This window comes from Pongo pygmaeus, chromosome 3 (genome assembly GCF_028885625.2).
Source record: "Pongo pygmaeus isolate AG05252 chromosome 3, NHGRI_mPonPyg2-v2.0_pri, whole genome shotgun sequence".
Classification (NCBI taxonomy): domain Eukaryota; kingdom Metazoa; phylum Chordata; class Mammalia; order Primates; family Hominidae; genus Pongo; species Pongo pygmaeus.
The window spans coordinates 201,435,110-201,454,418 of record NC_072376.2 but is presented as its reverse complement, the minus strand read 5'-3'; the positions used below and the strand labels follow the sequence as shown (position 1 = coordinate 201,454,418).

At 43.7% G+C, this 19,309-nt stretch overlaps 1 protein-coding gene across 6 annotated transcripts; it reads right to left on the bottom strand.

The window, feature by feature from the left end:
- Positions 1 to 7,078: 7,078 nt before the first annotated feature.
- ZFP42 (ZFP42 zinc finger protein) lies at positions 7,079 to 18,403 on the bottom strand. Of its 6 annotated transcripts, none has more exons than XM_063663423.1 (4): positions 18,312 to 18,374; positions 14,919 to 15,072; positions 14,508 to 14,584; positions 7,079 to 11,441 (listed from the first exon to the last, which is right to left on the bottom strand). In XM_063663423.1, exon 4 carries the CDS (start codon positions 11,341 to 11,343, stop codon positions 10,408 to 10,410), a length of 936 nt encoding a protein of 311 aa, XP_063519493.1. In that variant the 5' UTR covers positions 11,344 to 11,441; positions 14,508 to 14,584; positions 14,919 to 15,072; positions 18,312 to 18,374; the 3' UTR covers positions 7,079 to 10,407. The 6 variants fall into 6 exon arrangements, with proteins under 6 accessions (XP_063519493.1, XP_063519494.1, XP_054341881.1 ...); XM_063663424.1 differs by lacking the exon at positions 18,312 to 18,374 and adding an exon at positions 15,197 to 15,218; XM_054485906.2 differs by lacking the exon at positions 14,919 to 15,072 and having other exon boundaries at positions 18,312 to 18,403.
- Between the last annotated feature and the right edge of the window lie 906 nt (positions 18,404 to 19,309).

The window sequence follows — 19,309 nt, the reverse complement described above, 5'->3', positions numbered from 1 at the left end:
TATTTTCTAAAAAGTGAATTTGATCATGTCACTTACTTGCTTATTAATCCCTTCTATGCTTCCTTTATTGACTACAAGGCAAAGTTCTAACCCTTTATGATGGGTTACAAAGCCTGCAAAACTGCCCCTTCCCAGGGGCAAAGTTCTCTTGTTCATTCTCTATTCCCATCTTGGGTAACTTTAGAGGAGTCTTCTAGTTAAATACTCTAACTAATACTTTAATCCCGCCAGCAGAATTACAGAAAAAGTTCATAAAGAATGTATTCATTTCTTATCTACGTTTGGGGCTGTTGAGCCATTTACGTTGTTAGCGTGTTAAGTGAAATGTGAAGTCACACAATGTGTGGATATAAACTTTCATGAAGAGGTCAGTGAGACATACTGGGTAAGGTAGATCCCAGCCGGAAACCTAAACCAGGTCTCAGATAGAAATGAACCATTAGAGCCTTTTAACTCTAGATCCTGAAACAGGTGCAACTCTCTAAAGCCTGTGACCTGAGAATCCAAGCGGTATTGTTTTCTTGCCATTAATAGGAGCCTTTACATGTTCCAACCTCATCTCACTTTTACTAAGAAATAAAGAAAGAGCTAGGTGCTCAGGCTTGGGTCAGAGCGTGAAGCGTAGCGTGGCCCTTTAAGGACAGCGCTTGTGGTGATAGGAATTAATGATATTCCTCCAAGAAGGTGACCCACCCAGGTGGCAGAACCGGTTCTTGAGACAGGGTCCGGCTCTGTCATCCAGGCTGGCCTGCAGTGGTGTGATCATAGCTCAATGCCGCCTCGAACTTCTGAGTTCACACGATCCTCCCGCCTCAGCCTCCTGAGTAGCTGGGACTATGCCTGGCTAATTTTTAAATTTTTTTGTAGAGACGGGGTCTTGCTGTTTTGTCCAGGTTTGTCTCAAACTCCTGGCCTCAAGCAATCCTCCCATCTTGGCCTCCCAAAGAGCTGGGATTACGGGCATAAGCCACCAGGCCCAGCCTCAGAACCGGTTCCGTGAAGAAAAACTGTTCCTCCCAAGTGGAGATTCTCCCTCCACCAATCTTTAGAGATTGAGTTTTAGTAAAACTCAAGGCAGCTGCAGTTTCCTTAGATACCCCACCAAATAGAACCAGTCTTTCATGTTCAAGGAAGAGGGAACTCACTACTTCACTGTCATATGGCTGAAAATAAATCTAGTATATAAACTTAGAAATATAGACTTCCTTTTGAACTTGGGCACGAACTAGATATAAGACAAAATCTTATCTATTTCTATATGTATATATGTACGTATGTATATAGTCATATGACAATCTATCTCTATACGTATATATATGTATGCACGTATACACACACATATAAAGCAGGGACTATAAAATTCAAAAACAAGCCTGAAGTGGGGTGTATGTGATTTATTGCTGCATAACAAACTAACCCGAAATTAAGCGGCTTAAGGCAAACTTTTTGTACTGTGCATCATTTTGTGGGTTAGAAACCCGGAAAGGGACCAACTCCTGTGGCGTCACCTGGGGTGATCCGGGCTAGATGGCTTTTTCAGTCGCCTTCTTCACTCACAAGCCCAGCACCTCATTGCTCCTTAGCTTCTCTCTCCACATGATTTCTTATCCTACAGGGCCTCTGCCTGTGGCTGGCTTGGATTGTGCCCAGGAAGGTGGTCTTAGGGTAGTTATGCTTCTTAAATGGCAGTTGGTTTCCAAGGCAGCAGCAAACTAGCAGTAGGTTTCCAAGACAGCAAGACTTCTTACAAACTAAGCCTGGAATTGGCATTACCATTACAGCACCATTTACATTATACTGTACTCTACTGATCAAAGCAGTCACAGACCAGCCCAAACTCAAGGGGAAGGAAATAGATCCCTACTCTCACTGGGAGAAGTAGCGAAGAATTTGCAGGCATTTTTTTTTTTTTTTTTTGAGACGGAGTCTCGCTCTGTCTCCCAGGCTGGAGTGCAGGGGTGCGATCTCGGCTCACTGCAAGCTCCGCCTCCCGGGTTCACGCCATTCTCCTGCCTCAGCCTCCTGAGTAGCTGGGACTACAGGCGCCGCCACCACGCCCAGCCAATTTCTCGTATTTTTAGTAGAGACGGGGTTTCACCGTGTTAACCAGGATGGTCTCGATCTCCTGACCTCGTGATCCCCCTGCCTTAGCCTCCCAAAGTGCTGGGATTACAGGCGTGAGCCACCGCCCCCGGCCAGAATTTGCAGGCATCTTTAATCTGCCTAAGTGTAAAATGTATTAAGTACATACACATACTCCATAAAGCTTTCCCCTCTACAAAAATATCACTACCATGCCGAGTCCTCAACAGTCTGCAAACAGATAAGAATGGGGTGCTATTACACATACTGTGTACAACTTTAACTTTTTTATATTTAATGGTGAGAATAATTAAAATTCCCTCAAGTTTTATTACTTCTTTGACTTGTATATGTGTATTTTATGACAAACATTTTAAGTTGCATGGAGCACACAGTATGCTTTTAATGACATATAACTAAAATCTTAGGAGCATTAAGAATAGCTTATTAATGCCCAGGGGATCATTCTAGTCTAATACCTTTGATTTACTAAAGTCACAAAAGTTATGTTGGCTTGTTTTATGAATATAATTTTAGCCACATGGTAAAGTATAGCTTTGTACAGGTGTTCTCACATGTCTGGTCCACTGACATCTAAGAAATTCAACTCTGGGGTTATGGAGAGAAGAAGCAAAAGACCTAATAAAAACCACATGTTAACCATTAATGTTCATTTACCAAATTTTGCTTAAACTCTTGTACTCTCAAAGCTAATTTCATCCAACTGCCTTTTAATTATAGTCTCTTGCTCAGAGTTGCAAATATAATGGCTTTTTAATATGACGTGCACTGTTCTGTGTCCAGTGTAGGAGGTAATCATGCAATTTACTCAGTCAGAGCCAGTGCATCAGGTAATCAAAACACAAGCACACACAGATTCCTGCACATGCATATAGCCAGCAAAAAACGATCTGAGAAACAAGAGTATTTGTCAACAATGTAACAACCTGACAAATTTGCTTTCAGATAGAATTCTGTAAATCCTATGTCCACAAATGTATATTGTAGCTATGGTGAAATACAGAAGTCAGATATCACTGGGAGAGCTGTGCACATATCACAGGGTATAAAACAACTAATTTGAACAAGTAGGAATGTAAGTGATATCACCATCGAATACAGTCTTGGTCATAATTCTCCATACTGGTGAGTTCTTCATTATTCAAGATGCTGGAAGATGAACAGACCCTCAGTCCCCTGCCTCTTACAGAGAAGGAAGGCAGAAAGGAATGATAATGAGATTTAAGATTATTTTCACTATTAATGAAGATGATCAAACAAAATAATTTAAGAACTCTTAGTGGTGAATACTTTTGGAAAATAGGAATAGGTGTGTGCATGTGTTATATGTATATGCAAACACAAACACATTTTTTTCTTTTAATGAGAATATGTTAGTTTATTAAAGTTGTTCACTTTTATTTCAGAGTATTCATATTTTATATAAAAATGAGTAACATGGCCAGGCACGGTGGCTCACACCTGTAATCCCAGCACTTTGGGAGGCCGAGGCGGGCAGATCACGAGGTCAGGAATCAAGACCATCCTGGCTAACACAGTAAAACCCCGTCTCTACTGAAAATACAAAAAGTTAGCCAGGTGTGGTGGCATGCGCCTATAGTTCCAGCTACTCGGGAAGCTGAGGCAGGAGAATCGCTTGAACCTGGGAGGCGGAGCTTGCAGTGAGCCAAGATTGCACCACTGCACTCCAGCCTGGTGACAGAGCGAGACTCCGTCTCAAAAAAAAAAAAAAAAAAAACAGTAACACTTTCCTTATTGGCCATTTTGAGTAATATTTTTAATTTAATTTTGATAATTTTATTAAAGGTACTTTTTAAAGCATATTAAGCTCCATTTTTACACATTTATTCATTCCATAATTTACTAAGTGCCTCCTATTGCCTGTATTAGTGATACCAAGAAAGCAGTGGACTCTGCCTTAAGATTTTCAGTTTTTTAATCAGTTGTCGTTCTTTACAGCAGTTACTGTCTATCAGAAAAAGAAACCAAGAAAACAATCCCGTTTAGAATGAATCCAAAAGAATAAAATACTTAAGAATAAATGGAACAGAGGAAGTGAAAGACACAAATGCCAGAAAGTGTAAACATTGCTGAAAAAACTGAAGACACAAATAAATAGAAAGATATCCTATGTTCACGGGTTGGAAGAATATTGTTAAAATGTCTTTATCGCCTAAAGCAATCTACAGCTTCCATGCAATTCGTATCAAAATACCAATGTCATTTTCCACAGAAATAGTGCAGTGGCGCGATCTGGGCTCACTGCAACCTCCGCCTCCCGATTCTCCTGCCTCAGCCTCCTGAGTAGCTGGGATTACAGGCACCTGCCACCACGCCCGGCTAATGAAAAAAACTTTTTATTTTTTTTTTCTCTTTTTTTTCCCCTTAAAAGAAGAGGTCTCACCCTATTGCCCAGGCTGGAGAGCAGTGACAAGATCACAGCTCACTGCAACCTTCAAGTCCTGGGCTCAAGCAATCCTCCTGGCTCAGCCTCTCAAAGTACTGGGATTACAGGTGTTAGCCACCATGCCTGGACAGAAGATGCAATTCTATAATTTGTTTAGAACCACGAAAGACCCTGAATAGACAAAAAACGTTTTGAGAAAGAAAAATAAAGTTAGAGGCATTACATTCCCTTATTTCATATTATATTACAAAGCTACAGTAATCAAAATATTACAGTACTAGCATAAAAACAGACACACAGACCAGAGGAACAGAACAGAGAACCCAGAAATTAACCCAAAAGCATATACAAGAATTTTCATCAAGACCAACAAAAAAGACACAATGGCGAAAAGGCACTCTCTTCAATAAATGGTATTGGGAAAACTGGATATTCACAAGCAAAATGAAACTGGACCATTATCTTAAACCATACACACAAAAACCAACACCTAGCAAAAATTAACAAGTGGGGCTACATCAAACTAGAAAGCTGCATGGTAAGTAAAACATCCACAAAATCAAAAGGCGGCCTATGGGTTGGGAGAAAATATTTGCAAACCATGTATCTGATAGGGGTTAATATTCAAAAAAATACAAGGTACCCACACAACTCACACCCCCCCGCCACAAAATAACCAACTTGATTAAAAAAATGGTCAAAGGGTCAGGCATGGTGGCTCACACCTGTAATCCCAGTACTCTGGGAGGCAAAGACAGGAGGATCGCTTGAGGTCAGGAGTTCAAGACTAGCCTGAACAACATAGCAAGACCTCGTCTCTTAAAAACACAAAAAAGAAAAAAAAAGGCAAAGGACTTGAACAGACATAGCGCAACAGACGCATAAATATATGAACAGGTGTTCAACAGCACTCATTGTCAGAGAAATGCAAACCAAACCACAGTGAAACACTCCCTCACACTGGTCAGAATGGCCACTATCAAAGAGACAAAAAAGAGCAAGTGTTGACAAAGATGTGGAGAAAAGTGAATTCTTGCACACTGTTGGTGGGAAAGTAAGTTGGCACAGCCATTGTGGAAAACAGGATGGAAATTCCTCAAAACACTAAAAGTACGACTACCATATGACCCAGCGGTTCCCCTCCTGGGCATATACCCAAAGGCAATGAAATCACCACCGCATGAAGCTACCTGCAACTTCCATCTTCACTGCAGCACCATTCACCATGGCCAAGAAATGAAACAAGCCACACATCCATCAACAGATGAATGAGGAAATCGTGGTGCACATACGTACAACGGAATATTATTCAGACTTAAAAAAGGAGATAACTGCCTTTGCTACAACATAGACAAACTGGAAAAATAAACCAAACATGGAAAGAAAAGCACTACATAATCTCACTGATATGTGGAAACTAAACAAACAAACAAAAAAGGCGAATACATAGAAACAGAGCAGAAATGGTAGTGACCAGAAATGCAGAGGTAGAGGAGGGAGAAATAGGGAGAAACAGACAAAGGGTATACGCTTGCAGTTAGATAGCATACGGGTCTAGAAACCTAATGCACAGCATGAAGAAGCAGTTAATAATGCAGTATTCATTACTAAAAATTTGCTGAAAGAAAATTTTAGGTGCTCTTACTACTCGCACAAAAGATAACTGAAAAAGGGGACAATGGGTTAATTTTCTTTTCTTTTTTTTGAGACAGAGTCTCACTCTGTCACCCAGGCTGGAGTGCAGTGGCACGATCTCGGCTGACTGCAAGCTCCGCCTCCCGGGTTCACGCCATTCTCCTGCCTCAGCCTCCTGAGTAGCTGGGACTAAAGGCACCCGCCACCACGCCCGGCTAATATTTGGTATTTTTAGTAGAGACGGGGTTTCACCGTGTTAGCCAGGATGGTCTCGATCTCCTGACCTCGTGATCCGCCCGCCTCGGCCTCCCAAAGTGCTGGGATTACAGGCGTGAGCCACCGCGCCCGGCCATGGGTTAATTTTCTTAATGACAGTAATCATTTCACTATATGCATATCAAAACAGTACACCTTTTTTTTTTTTTTTTTTTTTTTTTTTTTTTTTTTGAGACGGAGTCTCACACTGTCCCCCAGGTTGGAGTGCAGTGGCGCGATCTCTGCTCACTGCAACTTCAGCCTCCGAGGTTCAAGAGATTCTCCTGCCTCAGCCTCCCGAGTAGCTGGGATTACAGGCGCGTGCCACCACACCAGGCTGATTTTTGTATTTTTAGTAGAGATGGAGTTTTGCCGTGTTGGCCAGGCTGGTCTTGCACTCCTGACCTCAGGTGATCCGCCCATCCTGGCCTCCCAAACTGCTGCCATTACAGCCACTGTGCCTGGCCCAGCACATACATCTTAAACAAACATGATAAAAAGTTTAAAAAACCCTATACATGTAAGATTGTTTGTTGTTTATGGGCCATGAAGCCAAATGCCAGCTTGAAAACAGAAAACCATTTATTCATTTATCAGGATTTGGGGTCTGTCAAATGCCAGTGTCTGGAAAGGTGAAAAGCTAGATGAACTGAGACTTGTTTTCAGTTTTCTCTGGGTATGTGTTCAGGTATCTTGTGTTCGTTCTTACTTAAAACACAAATGTGGAGAATCTATGTACATTTCTTCCTGAACCATAAACAAAGGATTTCAGGTGACATATCCTTATATATCCTCATTAGCTAACCTCCTTTTCCTTTTTCTTCATTGCATCCACATGCGTTCTTCCTTTTACATTCTTAGCAGTTTCAGGGTTCCTTTTTGGAAGAAAACTAAAAACAAGAACAGCTAGGAAGCTGGCTAAGTAGCATCCTATTCCTCAGTCAGGATTTAACTAAGCCTTGGGATCCAGATACACAAGCATTTTCTCAGATTGTTGTTTCTTACACATTTAAGCTTTAGAGTTGTTAACAGGGAGTTTTGGACCCTTCAGCTCTAGAAAAGAGCTGAACAGGAACAGCCATCTGAGAACAGCAAGAGGGATGGTGACTGGCTCCCACTATGTAAAGGCTGATCTACCTTTTAGAAATGCTCATGGTTCAGGAAGAAGTATCTCCATCCATCCCTCTTGGTGCCCTGCATCTCAGCTCTCCAGCTTGCAGCCTGAACCCCGCCCCTGACTTCCTCTGGTCTTGAGGGCTGCTATGTACTCCTGCCTTTTGCCTGGTCTTCAGAGGTGCTCTGTCCTAATTCATCTCTGAAGTAGAAACCCACAGAAGAGCAAATCAAACACAGTGCTACAAAACCAAAACTAGCTGAGAATATGCTTTGTCATCTTGATCAAATACCAAATTCCCATCCCAAGTTCTATACTCAGGTGTTTGATTTGGAGGAAATTCCACACTTACATATGGATTATGTACCCAATGTTCCTCACTCAGTACCCACATTCCTGTAAAAGTGATACTAGAAATTCTAGACCAAATTAAGAAATAATTTCCATAGTCCATAGTAGCAATTAGCTCATACTGACGTCAAAATGTAAGCCTTTGATTTTTTTACTTGTTTTAAAGACATATTTTAGGCTTTGGCGTTTTAAAAATCAAGATTAATGTTGAGTTTGATATATTTACTTAGTGTGGTATTGCTATTTCCTGAAAAGCCATTCAATTAACGGTACGCTTAGCATTACCTCCAGTGATGTCTTAAATCTTAAAATCAAATAAGCATTTCAAGTTTGATGGCAGCATACTTTTGGCCATTATGAGATGATTCCAATCAGGGATTCACTTAATAATGATAAAAATGAGTTAACCCCTACATTAGATTTTATTTTTACCAGTTACCTTCAGACAATTTCTCCCTTTATCCGTATGTAACTACTTTCTCTGAATTTCCTTCCACAGCAAGAAAATACACCAGATCCCGTCTCATCTGTTCGTAACAAGACACTTCCTCTTACTGGGCGGCTTGCCGCCAGCTGTGACCCTCTCCCTGAAGGAGACTTGCACATTTGCTGTTGAACAAAAGTGGCAGGAATTATGCACCCCATATCCCCTTAATGAACATTTACGTTATGGGTTTATCACCATTAAAAATACTATTCAGTTCACATTCTTGAACAGATCCCTTTGTACATTAGTACAAATAACCTCAGTACCTCAGAATGCGACTTTATTTGAAGGTCTTCAGAGTTCGTCAAGTTAACATGAGGTCATCAGCATGGGTGATAATCCCACATGACTGGTGTCCTTGTTCCGACACAGGCAGAGGGAAGGGATGTGGGGATACAGGGTGAATGCCATGTGAACACGAGACAGTCACTCAACGCCAAAAAGGGAGGCCTGGGCCAGTCCTTCCCTCTCAGCCTCAGAAGGAACCAACCCTGCCAACACCTGGGTTTTGGACCTCTAGCCTTTGGAATCCAGACAATACATTTCTGCTAAGTCACCTAGCTTGGGGGTACTGCTATGGTAGCTCTAAAAACGAATATAGCACACTTAACTGGCTGTGACAGTTTATACCTTATCCAACCACACGTAAGCCTAACTTCCCGCCATACCTCACCTATACTGAACATCAGTCTGTTGAATTTTGCTAATTTTTAAGAACAAATAAATGGTATCTCTTTTCAGTGCAGACTCTTTGATTTTTTAAAATACAGACTTGGCATATTTCTGAAGTTTCATATTCTTTAATTGTGAAATATCTAAAATGGATTCAAATGGACTAACATTATCAAATAATCACTCACATCTAACCATATGATTTCCATAAGTTTGATACAATGATAAAAAGAAAACAAAAATTACAATGAAATACAGTTGACTTTAAAGAATATTTAACTACTCATTCATTTATTGACTACCGCAAATTTTTCATTCCTAGGGCTATGACATGAACCATCAAGTATATTTTTAATTTTTACTTTTTTTAAAAGATGGGCTCTTGCTGTTATCCAGTCTGGAGTACAGTGGTGCAATCACAGCTCACTGTAGCCTCAAACTCCTGGGCTCAAACTATCCTCCTGCTTCAGCCTCCTGAGTAGCTGGGAACACAGGTGTATGCAACCAGGCCTAGCTAAGTTTAAACATTTTGTGGGGGCCAGGCACAGTGGCTCACACCTGTAATCCCAGCACTTTGGGAGGCCAAGGTGAGTGGATCACTGGAGGTTAGGAGTTTGAGACCAGCCTGGCCAACATGGTGAAACCCCATCTTTACTAAAAATACAAAAATCAGCTGGGCATGGGGGCACACGCCTGTAGTCCCAGCTACTTGGGAGGCTGAGGCTGGAGAATCACTTGAACCCGGGAGGTGGAGGTTGCAGCGAGCCGAGATCACGCCACTACACTCCATCCTGGGTGACAAAGCGAGACGTCTACCAACAAAAATAAAAATAAATAAATACAAATAAAAACAAATTTTTCTGTAGAGACAGGATCTCACTATGTTGCCCAGGCTGGTCTGGAACTCCTGGCCTCAAGCTATCCTCCCGCTTTGGCCTCCCAACAAAGTGTTAGGATTACAGGCGTCAGTCACTATGCCTGGCTGAAGTATAAATTTAAAAGACAAAAGCTAAGAAATGGAAACTACACAATTAAAAATCAAAGTTATTTTCATATTTACAGTACATGAAAATAAGTCATATCCAATAATCCAACAGATAATATATTAAAGGTTATGCTTTTGAAGTCAATTTATCACTGACTTTCCTGTTGGAAGCACACTTTAAGAATACACAAAGTTCTAAATAAAACAAAAAAGAAAAAAAAATACACCATGTTCTTAAAACGGTATCACAAAGTGTAGGAGCATCTTAGTAACACCAAATTATACCTGCTTTTGGGGTTGCAATATTGATTTAAAAATTCCTTCCTAGAAACAATAATCAGTGAGGCATGTTTGTCACTCATCACTCTTCTGTTAACATGCTTTATCCTGATGGAGGACTACTTTCCATCTTGTTCATTCTCGTTCGTATTTGCATGGGTTAGGATGTGGGCTTTCAGGTTATTTGACTGAATAAACCTCCTGTTACAGCCTTGAAAGGGACACACAAAACGTTTCTCCCCCGTGTGGATGCGTACATGTGTACGCAAATTAAAGTCCAGAGAGAAGCGTTTTCCGCACCCTTCAAAAGTGCACTGAAACGGCTTCTCTCCAGTATGAACCAGGAAATGTCTTTTTAGTTTTGAGCTCTCAACGAACGCTTTCCCACATTCCGCACAGACGTGGTTTCGGGGACCATGAATGAGGAGATGCTTTCTCAGGGCAGCTCTATTCCTCAACTTCTTAGTGCATCCACTCTGAGGACAAGCGATCGCGCTGAGGCTGTCATATTCTTTATTTATGGGGGGCTTCTTTCTAGCAAATTCTGCGAGCTGTTTAGGATCTGATAAGTCAATGCCGGGTATTCCTCCAGGCGGAAGCTTCTTGCCTGTCATGTACTCAGAATACTCAAGCGAATTCTCTCCAACTATCTTTTGAGGAAGCTCTTTCTTTGCCCCTTTTTTCATGTATTCCAAAGAACATTCAAGAAGGGAGCTTGCTTCGAGAACCTTTTGAGAAAGCTCGTGTTCCGATCCTTTCTTTAGGTATTCCAAGGACTCAAAACGTGAGTCCTCTTCCAGGATGGGTTGAGAAAACTCACCCCTTATGATGCATTCTATGTAACAGTCTGAGAAATCATCCTCTCCGAGAGCCTGAGGGCCAGGCTCATAGCACACATAGCCATCACATAAGGCCCACACCACACTGACAGGTTCTATTTCCGCCTGCAGGTCTTGGCTTGCCTTGTCATGCCTGGGCTTAGCCCCACTGGGGGCTCTTCCACCCAGGCCTTTCTGGCGTCTCGTCTTTGCCAGTTTCTTCAGTTGCTGGTTCATGTTTTCCTGCCTGTGTCCTTCTTGAAGGTTTACACCAGGATATATCAACCACCTCCAGGCAGTAGTGATCTGAGTAAGTTGTCTTCAGCAAACACCTGCTTTATGATAATAACCTTTAGTTAAAATAGATTCCAGTATTAGAGCCACTGTCAAAAAATGACCTAGGACACATTTTCCAATAATACATTTCCATCTTCTCTGATAAACTAACCAAGAGACCGAGAATGAGCTCTGTGTAAGACATGAGTCATAAACAGATCTTATCTGGGTGTCCCCACAAGTTATCGGAACCCTCTATATCTAATTCTCACCTGACATGTACTGGGCGGGACTATGTGCTAGCTCTATTTTAGGCTATACAGTTTGTGATACATCAATAAACAGGCATACAAACATCTATGCCTCCATAGAGTAGACATACTCATGAGCATAGAAAATAAGCAATGTATGCCACGTGTTAGAAGGCGACTAAGTGTGAAAGAGTAAGCAAAGGGGCTGGTAGGAAACAGAAGCCTGCATGCAATATTAAATAGGGCACTCGGGCAAACCTTTGCGAGGGTGGTAAGTGGCAGCTGGTCAAAAGCCTGAAGGGGGTGAGGGAGCAAAATACTGTCTTTTCTTTTTCTTCTTTTTTTTTGGAGATGGAGTCTCACTCTGTCGCCCAGGCTGGAGTGCAGTGGCGCAATCTCAGCTCATCGCAACCTCCACCTCCTGGGTTCAAGCAATTCTCCTGCCTCAGCCTCCCAAGTAGCTGGGATTACAGGATTACAGGTGCATGCCACCATGCCTGGCTACTTTTTCTATTTTTAGGAGAAACGGGGTTTCACCATGTTGGTCAGGCTGGTCTCAAACTCCCGACTTCGTGATCCGCCTGCCTCGGCCTCCCAAAGTGCTGGGATTATAGGCGTGAGCCACCGCGCCTGGCCCTATTCTTGTTTTCTTATGTAATACTGTTATGAAATTCAAATTAAATAATGCATGCAAAGTGCTTAGCACAGATTATGGTGCACAGCAAATGCTGACCGCTATGTGAGCTCCTGTTATTTTATTACCTTTTTATTAATTCTACAAGTATATGTTGCATCCTGCTACACGCCAGGTTCTTTCTAGACCAGGGTGGTAAACTTTTTCTGCAAAGGGCCAGATTTTAGCTTTGTGGGTCCTGTGGTGTCTGTTGAAACTATTCAACTTTGCCATTGTAGCACAGCACAGAAGCAGTCAGATAACACATAAAGGAATGAGGTTGGCTGTGTTCCAGTAAAACAGGGAGATTGGCCCATGGGCCATCGTGTGCCCACTCATTGTTCTAGAAGACGGGGATCCAGAGAATAAGACACATGAAATTAATGGTGCTCCCACCTTTTAGGAATCCATGCCAAAATAAAGGCACAGGGTAGCTTGGCCCTGAAGACTTTCCTATCATTTCCTTAAACATCTAACAGCAATGATGTTATAAAAGTTATAGCATGAATATGTTATTGCTTTTACTATAAAAGTCTCTTGCTTAATGTTACAATTGTGTGCCTGAGAAAAGATCTCCCTATTTGTTGTCCTGATGTCTCTCTGTAGGAAGAAAAATTATATGCTTTTAAAAAAGAGGCAAAGGTAAAAGTTGTCGGATGAAAATTAATAGCTTGAAAATACTTTAAAATAACCACATTAAAAAAAAAAACACCTCAACAGAAACATGTCATTTACTTTTGGTAAAAAAAAAATACATATAATAAAAACAAAATGTGTTCCAACTGTAGGGAGTTTAAGATTTCTTAAAATATATTTAAAAATATGTAATACATATATGTTATATGCTACTGATGTTATTATTTTTTGTGCCCTTTTATTTTATTTTATTTTGAGATGGAGTTTCGCTCTTGTTGCCCAGGCTGGAGTACAATGGCACGATCTCAGCTCACTGCAACCTCTGCCTCCGGGGTTCAAGTGATTCTCCTGCCTCAGGCCCCAAGTAGCTGGGATTACAGACAGGCGCCCCCGCCCCCACCACACCCAGCTAATTTGTGTATTTTTTAGTAGATACATGACACGTTGGCCAGGCTGGTCTCGAACTCCTGACCTCAGGTGATCCGCTCTCCTCGGCTTCCCAAAGTGCTGGGATTACAGGTGTGAGCCACTGCGCCAGGCCTGTGTCCTTTAAAAAGGTGAAAGTAGGGCTGGGTGCGGTGGTTCATGCCTGTAATGCTAGCACATCGGGAGCGCAAGGCTGGCGGATCACCTAGGTCAGGGGTTTAAGACCAGCCTGGCCAATATGGCGAAACCCTGTCTACTAAAAATACAAGAAATTAACTGGATGTGGTGGCGCACACCTGTAATCCCAGCTACTGGCAGGAGATCACTTGAGCCTGGGAGGCAGAGGCAGTGAGCCAAGATTGCACCACTGCACTCCGGCCTGGACAACAGAGCGACTCTCTTGGGAAAAAAAAAAAAAGAAAAAGAAAAAAATATAAAATAAAAATAGAGATGAAATTAACCAGCGAGATCTCAAAATATTTATGAAGCACAATATTAGCACCTTTGGAGGCTAATTACTAGGATTAAACACAGAGCTGCTCTCCCCAATTAGTCCATTTAAAAAACAACTTGTGCATCCCAAATCTGAAAATCCAAGACCTGAAAGGCTCAAAGTATGAAACCTTTCTGAGTGCCATCGTGACACTTAAAGGAAATTCTCATTGGACCATTTTGGATTTTGAATTTTCAGACTTGGGATGCTCATGTTGGGTATTTTGCAAACACTCAAACACTCAAAAAAATCTGATGTCCATAATACTTCTGGTCCCAAGCACTTTGGATAAAAAATACTCAACCTGTAACTGCAATTTAATTGACTGCTGCTTTTCTCTCCAAGCTCACCTCCTGCCATCTATAGCTCTTGTATTTCACTATTCAGCCATAATAAACTTTCTCCAATAAAGCGTCAATCAGTCCATTACAAACGTTCTTTTTTCTCACTAAAATACTGCCTATCCTCCAACACACACACACAGAGGCTTGCTTCCCATCCATACTTCAAATGCGCAAACATCACCTCCTCAGGCAGGCTTCCCTGGATTCTTCGGCTCAGTTGAGTCCCAAAGCTAAACGTTCCCCTCGCTCCCTATTTCACACTGATCAGATATCTGGTGTCCCTTGCTTCAAGTCTGTCTTACCTGCTGGACCGTGAGCACTACTAGAGTGAAGGCCTCTTCTGTTCTGTTCACACAGGCTCCAGCCTCAGTACATTTGTCTAGTGAGATGAAATCATGAGTATGCATTAGTCATCGTGCTGTTGATCTCTGATTTAACAACCCGATATAATTACTTTACTAGGAATTTATCTGAGAGTTTAGACAACTTAATGTAGAAGTTTCAAAAAAGCTGGCTATTAATGATGCAGGGTGTTACATAGAAAGGAATTTCCTAAGGCCAGGCATGGTGGCTCATGCCTGCAATCCCAACACTTTGGGAGGCTGAGGTGGGTGGATCCCTTGAGCCCAGGAGTTGGTGACCAGCCTCGGCAAAATGGTGAAACCCCATCCCTACGAAAAAGAAAAAAATGAGTCTAATCAGACTACACCTACACTTCAGCTCAGCGATGGTTAGGTCTGAATTCCCAAGGGAGACGTGGGCGGGGTGGGTTTGCCAAGTGCTATTCAGGAGGCTGAGGTGGGAGGATCGCTGGAGCCTGGGAGGCAGGGGTTGCAGTGAGCTGAGATCACACCATTGCACTCCAACCTGGGTAACAGAATGAGACCTTGTCTTAGAAAAAAGAAAAGAAAAGAAAAAGAAAGAAAGAAAGGCATCTTCTAAGAGAGGTGTTTTCTTTATGAATTTACCAAGGTTCAAGTATGGTCCTTACCTTTCTAAGCTAAATTCTTATTTGTCACATCTCCGAGCATTATGCTATTTCTCATAGCAGTATACAAGCTTGTGAGGATGACACATAACATTGAAATGGTAATTTATTAATTTACTAAAAGAAAACCATTTATATGGCAAGCCAATTTCTGTTAGCAGAAATAACTAGTCATGCATCACTCAAAGACAGGAATATGTTCTGAGAAATGTATCTCTAGGTTGCTGTGTCATCCTGTGAACATCATAGAGTGTAGTTACGCAGACCTGAATGGCATAGCCTGCAACACACCCAGGTTACACGGTAGGGCCCATTGCTCCTAGGCTATAAATCTGCACAGCATGTTACAGTTCTGAGTACTATAGGCAACTGTAACACAACAGTAAATATTTGCATATAAACATATCCAAACAGAAGAAATACTCTACAAAAGATAAAAAATGGTACACCTGTGTAGGCACATTCCCATAATGGAGCTCACAGTATTGGTAGTGGCTCTGGATGAGTCAGTGAGTGTTGAGTGAATGAAGGCCTGGGACACCACTGTACACAAGTGTAGGCTTTATAAGCACTGTACACTTAGGCAAATTTTAAAACTTATTTAAAAATTTGTCTTTCTTGAATAATAAATTAACCTTAGCTTACTGTAACTTTTTAAATTTATTTATTTATTTACTTTTTTTTTTTGAGACAGAGTTTCCCTCTTGTTGCCCAGGCTGGAGTGCAACAGCGTGATCTCGGCTCACAGCAACCTCTGCCTCCCACGTTCAGCCGATTCTCCCACCTCAGCCTCCTGAGTAGCTGGGATTACAGGCATGCGTCACTACGCCCAGCTAATTTTGTATTTTTAGTAGAGATGAGGTTTCTCCATGTTGGTCAGGCTGGTCTGGAACTCCCGACCTCAGGCGATCCGCCTGCGTCAGCCTCCCAAAATGCTGGGATTACAGGCGTCAGCCACCGAGGCCCAGACTCTTTTTAACTTTATAAACTTTAAAATGTGCAAACTTCCTGACTCTTTTGTAATAACGCTTAGCTTAAAACACAAACATTTTTTCAGCTGTACAAAAATATTTTTTCTTTATATTCTTATTCTATAAGATTTTGTCTGTTTAAATACTTTTACGTTAAAAACCAAGAGACAAACACACACATGAGCCTAGGGCCTACACAGATTCAGGATCATGAAGATGTCACTAGGCCATAGGGATTTTTCAGCTCTTTTATAATCCTATGGGACCACCATAGTACGTGGGGTTGCTCACTGACTGAAACGTCCTTATATGGAACTTGACTGTACATGGAAAACATACTGGTAAAAGCGGATGTGGACAAAATCTTCATATACATTTAGTATTTGTTCTAGGTGCTGAACTTAGGGAAAAAGATGCAAAGTTCCTCGTTAACACAAAGTTTGGTGTGGGAGAGACAGTAAAGGGCAAATAAACAAAAAATGTCAGATTGAGAAAAATGCTATTAAAAAAAGGTGGTGGGCGGGTGGGGGGTGGCCGGGCGCGGTGGCTCACGCTTGTAATCCCACCACTTTGGGAGGCCGAGGCGGGCGGATCATGAGGTCAGGAGATCGAGACCATCCTGGCCAACATGGCGAAACCCTATTTAAAATAAAAAAAAAATTAGTCGGGCGTGGTGGCGGCGCCTGTAGTCCCAGCTACTCGGGAGGCCGAGGCAGGAGAATCGCTTGAACCCGGGAGGCGGAGGTTGCAGTGAGCCGAGATGGCGCCATTGCACCCCAGCCCGGGCGACAAGAGCAAAACTCTGTCTGAAAAAAAAAAAAAAAAAGAGTATGAATGACAGGGGAAGTAACCGAGGACGCCACCTTGATCAGGAATGTCTGGAAAAGGCCCCCAAAGACGGGGCCATCGGAGCCAGATGCGGGCAGGAGGAAAAGTGCCCGGTGGTGGGAGGAGACGAGCGAAGGCTGCTGGCTCCAGGCTGCCGGCGGCTCCCCGGGGGCTGGGGGAGGAGGCCACGCTCAATGCTCCCTACAGCTATGGCGGGCAGGACGGTGGGGGCCGGGGCGAGGCCCTGGCGCGGGGCTGACTGCGAGCCCCATTCCAGGACCCAAGGAAACCATTACAGGGCTTCCAACAAGCAAACAGCAAGCTTTCTTAGGTTAAAAGATGGGCCGGGCAGCTGCATGGAGAATGGATTTGGGGAGAAGAGAAAAACCTATTAGATTTGGGAATCCCGGGAAGGGCTGCTAGTGGTTTGGAGCAGATGGCGGCGGAGATGAAATGCAGGGAGAGCGGGAAAACCGGAGAAAGAACCGCCCCCTCGCCCTCCAGCTCGCTGGTGGATTGGATGAAGAGCGGAAGGGAAACAGGAATCAAGAATGAGTCTCGCCCGGCGCGGTGGCTCACGCCTGTAATCTCACCACTTTGGGAGGCCGAGGTGGGCGGATCACCTGAGGTCAGGAGTTCGAGACCAGCCTGACCAACACGGTGAAAACCCGTCTCTACTAAAATACAAAAATTAGCCGGGCGCAGTGGCGGGCGCCTGTAATCTCAGCTACTTGGGAGGCTGAGGCAGGAGAATCGCTTGAACCCGGGAGGCGGAGGTTGCAGTGAGCCGAGATCGCGCATTGCACTCCAGCCTGGCAACAGAGCGAGACTGCCTTAAAAAAAAAAAAAAAAAAAAAAGTCTCCTAGGTTTTTTGCTAGAGTAATTTGAGTGGAGGGTATTGCCATCTCCAGAGATAAGAGGAGAGGAAAAGAAAGGGAAGAGACTGGTGTCTTGATCACAAATGTAAGCATGTTAATATAAAAGACCTAGCCAGATATTGTAAGTAAACATATTTACATGAAGTTTTGAAACAAAATAAAAAATGCAATTTAGGAAATCACCGCCAGACACTCGCTTTCTTGAGAGGGTTACTTCCCCCATCTGCCCATTTTCAACATTTGAGGCCAGTGGCCAGCCACGGGTCACCGCAGGGCGAAGGCTACAAGTCTCCCGGCGAGGCCGGCTGCAGCCTGGTCCCAGGATGAGAACAAGCTTCCCCTCCCTGACTATCTAACCCTTTTGACCGACACATTCCAAGTAGTGAGCAACACATCCCCCTTCTCCCCATTGGAAAAAAGTTCCATGAAACAAGACTCACCCCTGCTACCGCGAAGCACTCTGCTCTTTTCAATGCCACCTCCTCCCAAACGTAAAACAAAGAAGAAACTGCAGTGAAAACGTGGACTGCCCTGCGCCCCCTCCCAAGACCCACCCTCCGGACTGACGCGGTCTAATCAGGCTACACCCACCCTTCAGCTCCGCCAGGGTTAGGGAGGGCGTGGCCCGCCCCGCCGCCACCTGGCCCGCGCGTTCACCTTCTGCCGGGAGGCGCCTGGCACCTGGGCAGCGCGCTCACCCTCAGCCCGGGGCCCCCAGGCACCCGGCCCGCACGCAAACCCTCAGCCCGGGGCCCCCTGGCCCCGCGTTCACCCCTCAGCCCGGCCGCCGGGCACTGCGCATCCGCCACGTGGCAGCGCCTCCCGAGCCCAGACGCCCGGCGTTAGCACGTGGTGAGCACTCAATAAATGTCTGTTGAACAAATACGCGTAGGTGTAATCACATTTACCCTTTTAGGCGGGACAAGTGGCTCACGCCTGTCATCCCAGCACTTTCGGAGGCCGAGACGGGGTGGGGAGGGGGGGAATCACCTGAGGTCAGGGGTTCGAGACCAGCCTGGCCAACATGGCGAAACTCCCGTCTCTACCGAAAAATACAAAAATTAGCCAAGCATGGTGGTGCGCGCCTGTAGTCCCAACTACTCAGGAGGCTGAGGCAGGAGAATCGCTTGAACCCGGCAGGCGGAGGTTGCAGTGAGCCGAGATCGCGCCACTACGCTCCAGCCTGGGTGATAGAGCGAGACTCCGTCTCAATAAAGAACAAAACAAAACATTTACGCTTTTGCAGGTCGAGGAAAAAAATCAAGCGGAGGAGGCAGTTTTTACCCCCCGAAATAGAGGTTGACTCGAACGCAAACGCCTACACCTTTCCCACCCCGCCCTACCCCCAGTCTCAGATAAAGTATTACTGGCGTGTTTGTTTTCTTTTTTTCTTTTTCTGGCCATTAATGTGACTGTATTGCTAAAGGCAACACAACTC

What these genes read in the sequence shown, in the direction of transcription:
- ZFP42 (XM_054485906.2), bottom strand. Translation starts at nt 11,343, where the DNA reads ATGAACCAGCAACTGAAGAAACTGGCAAAGACGAGACGCCAGAAAGGC.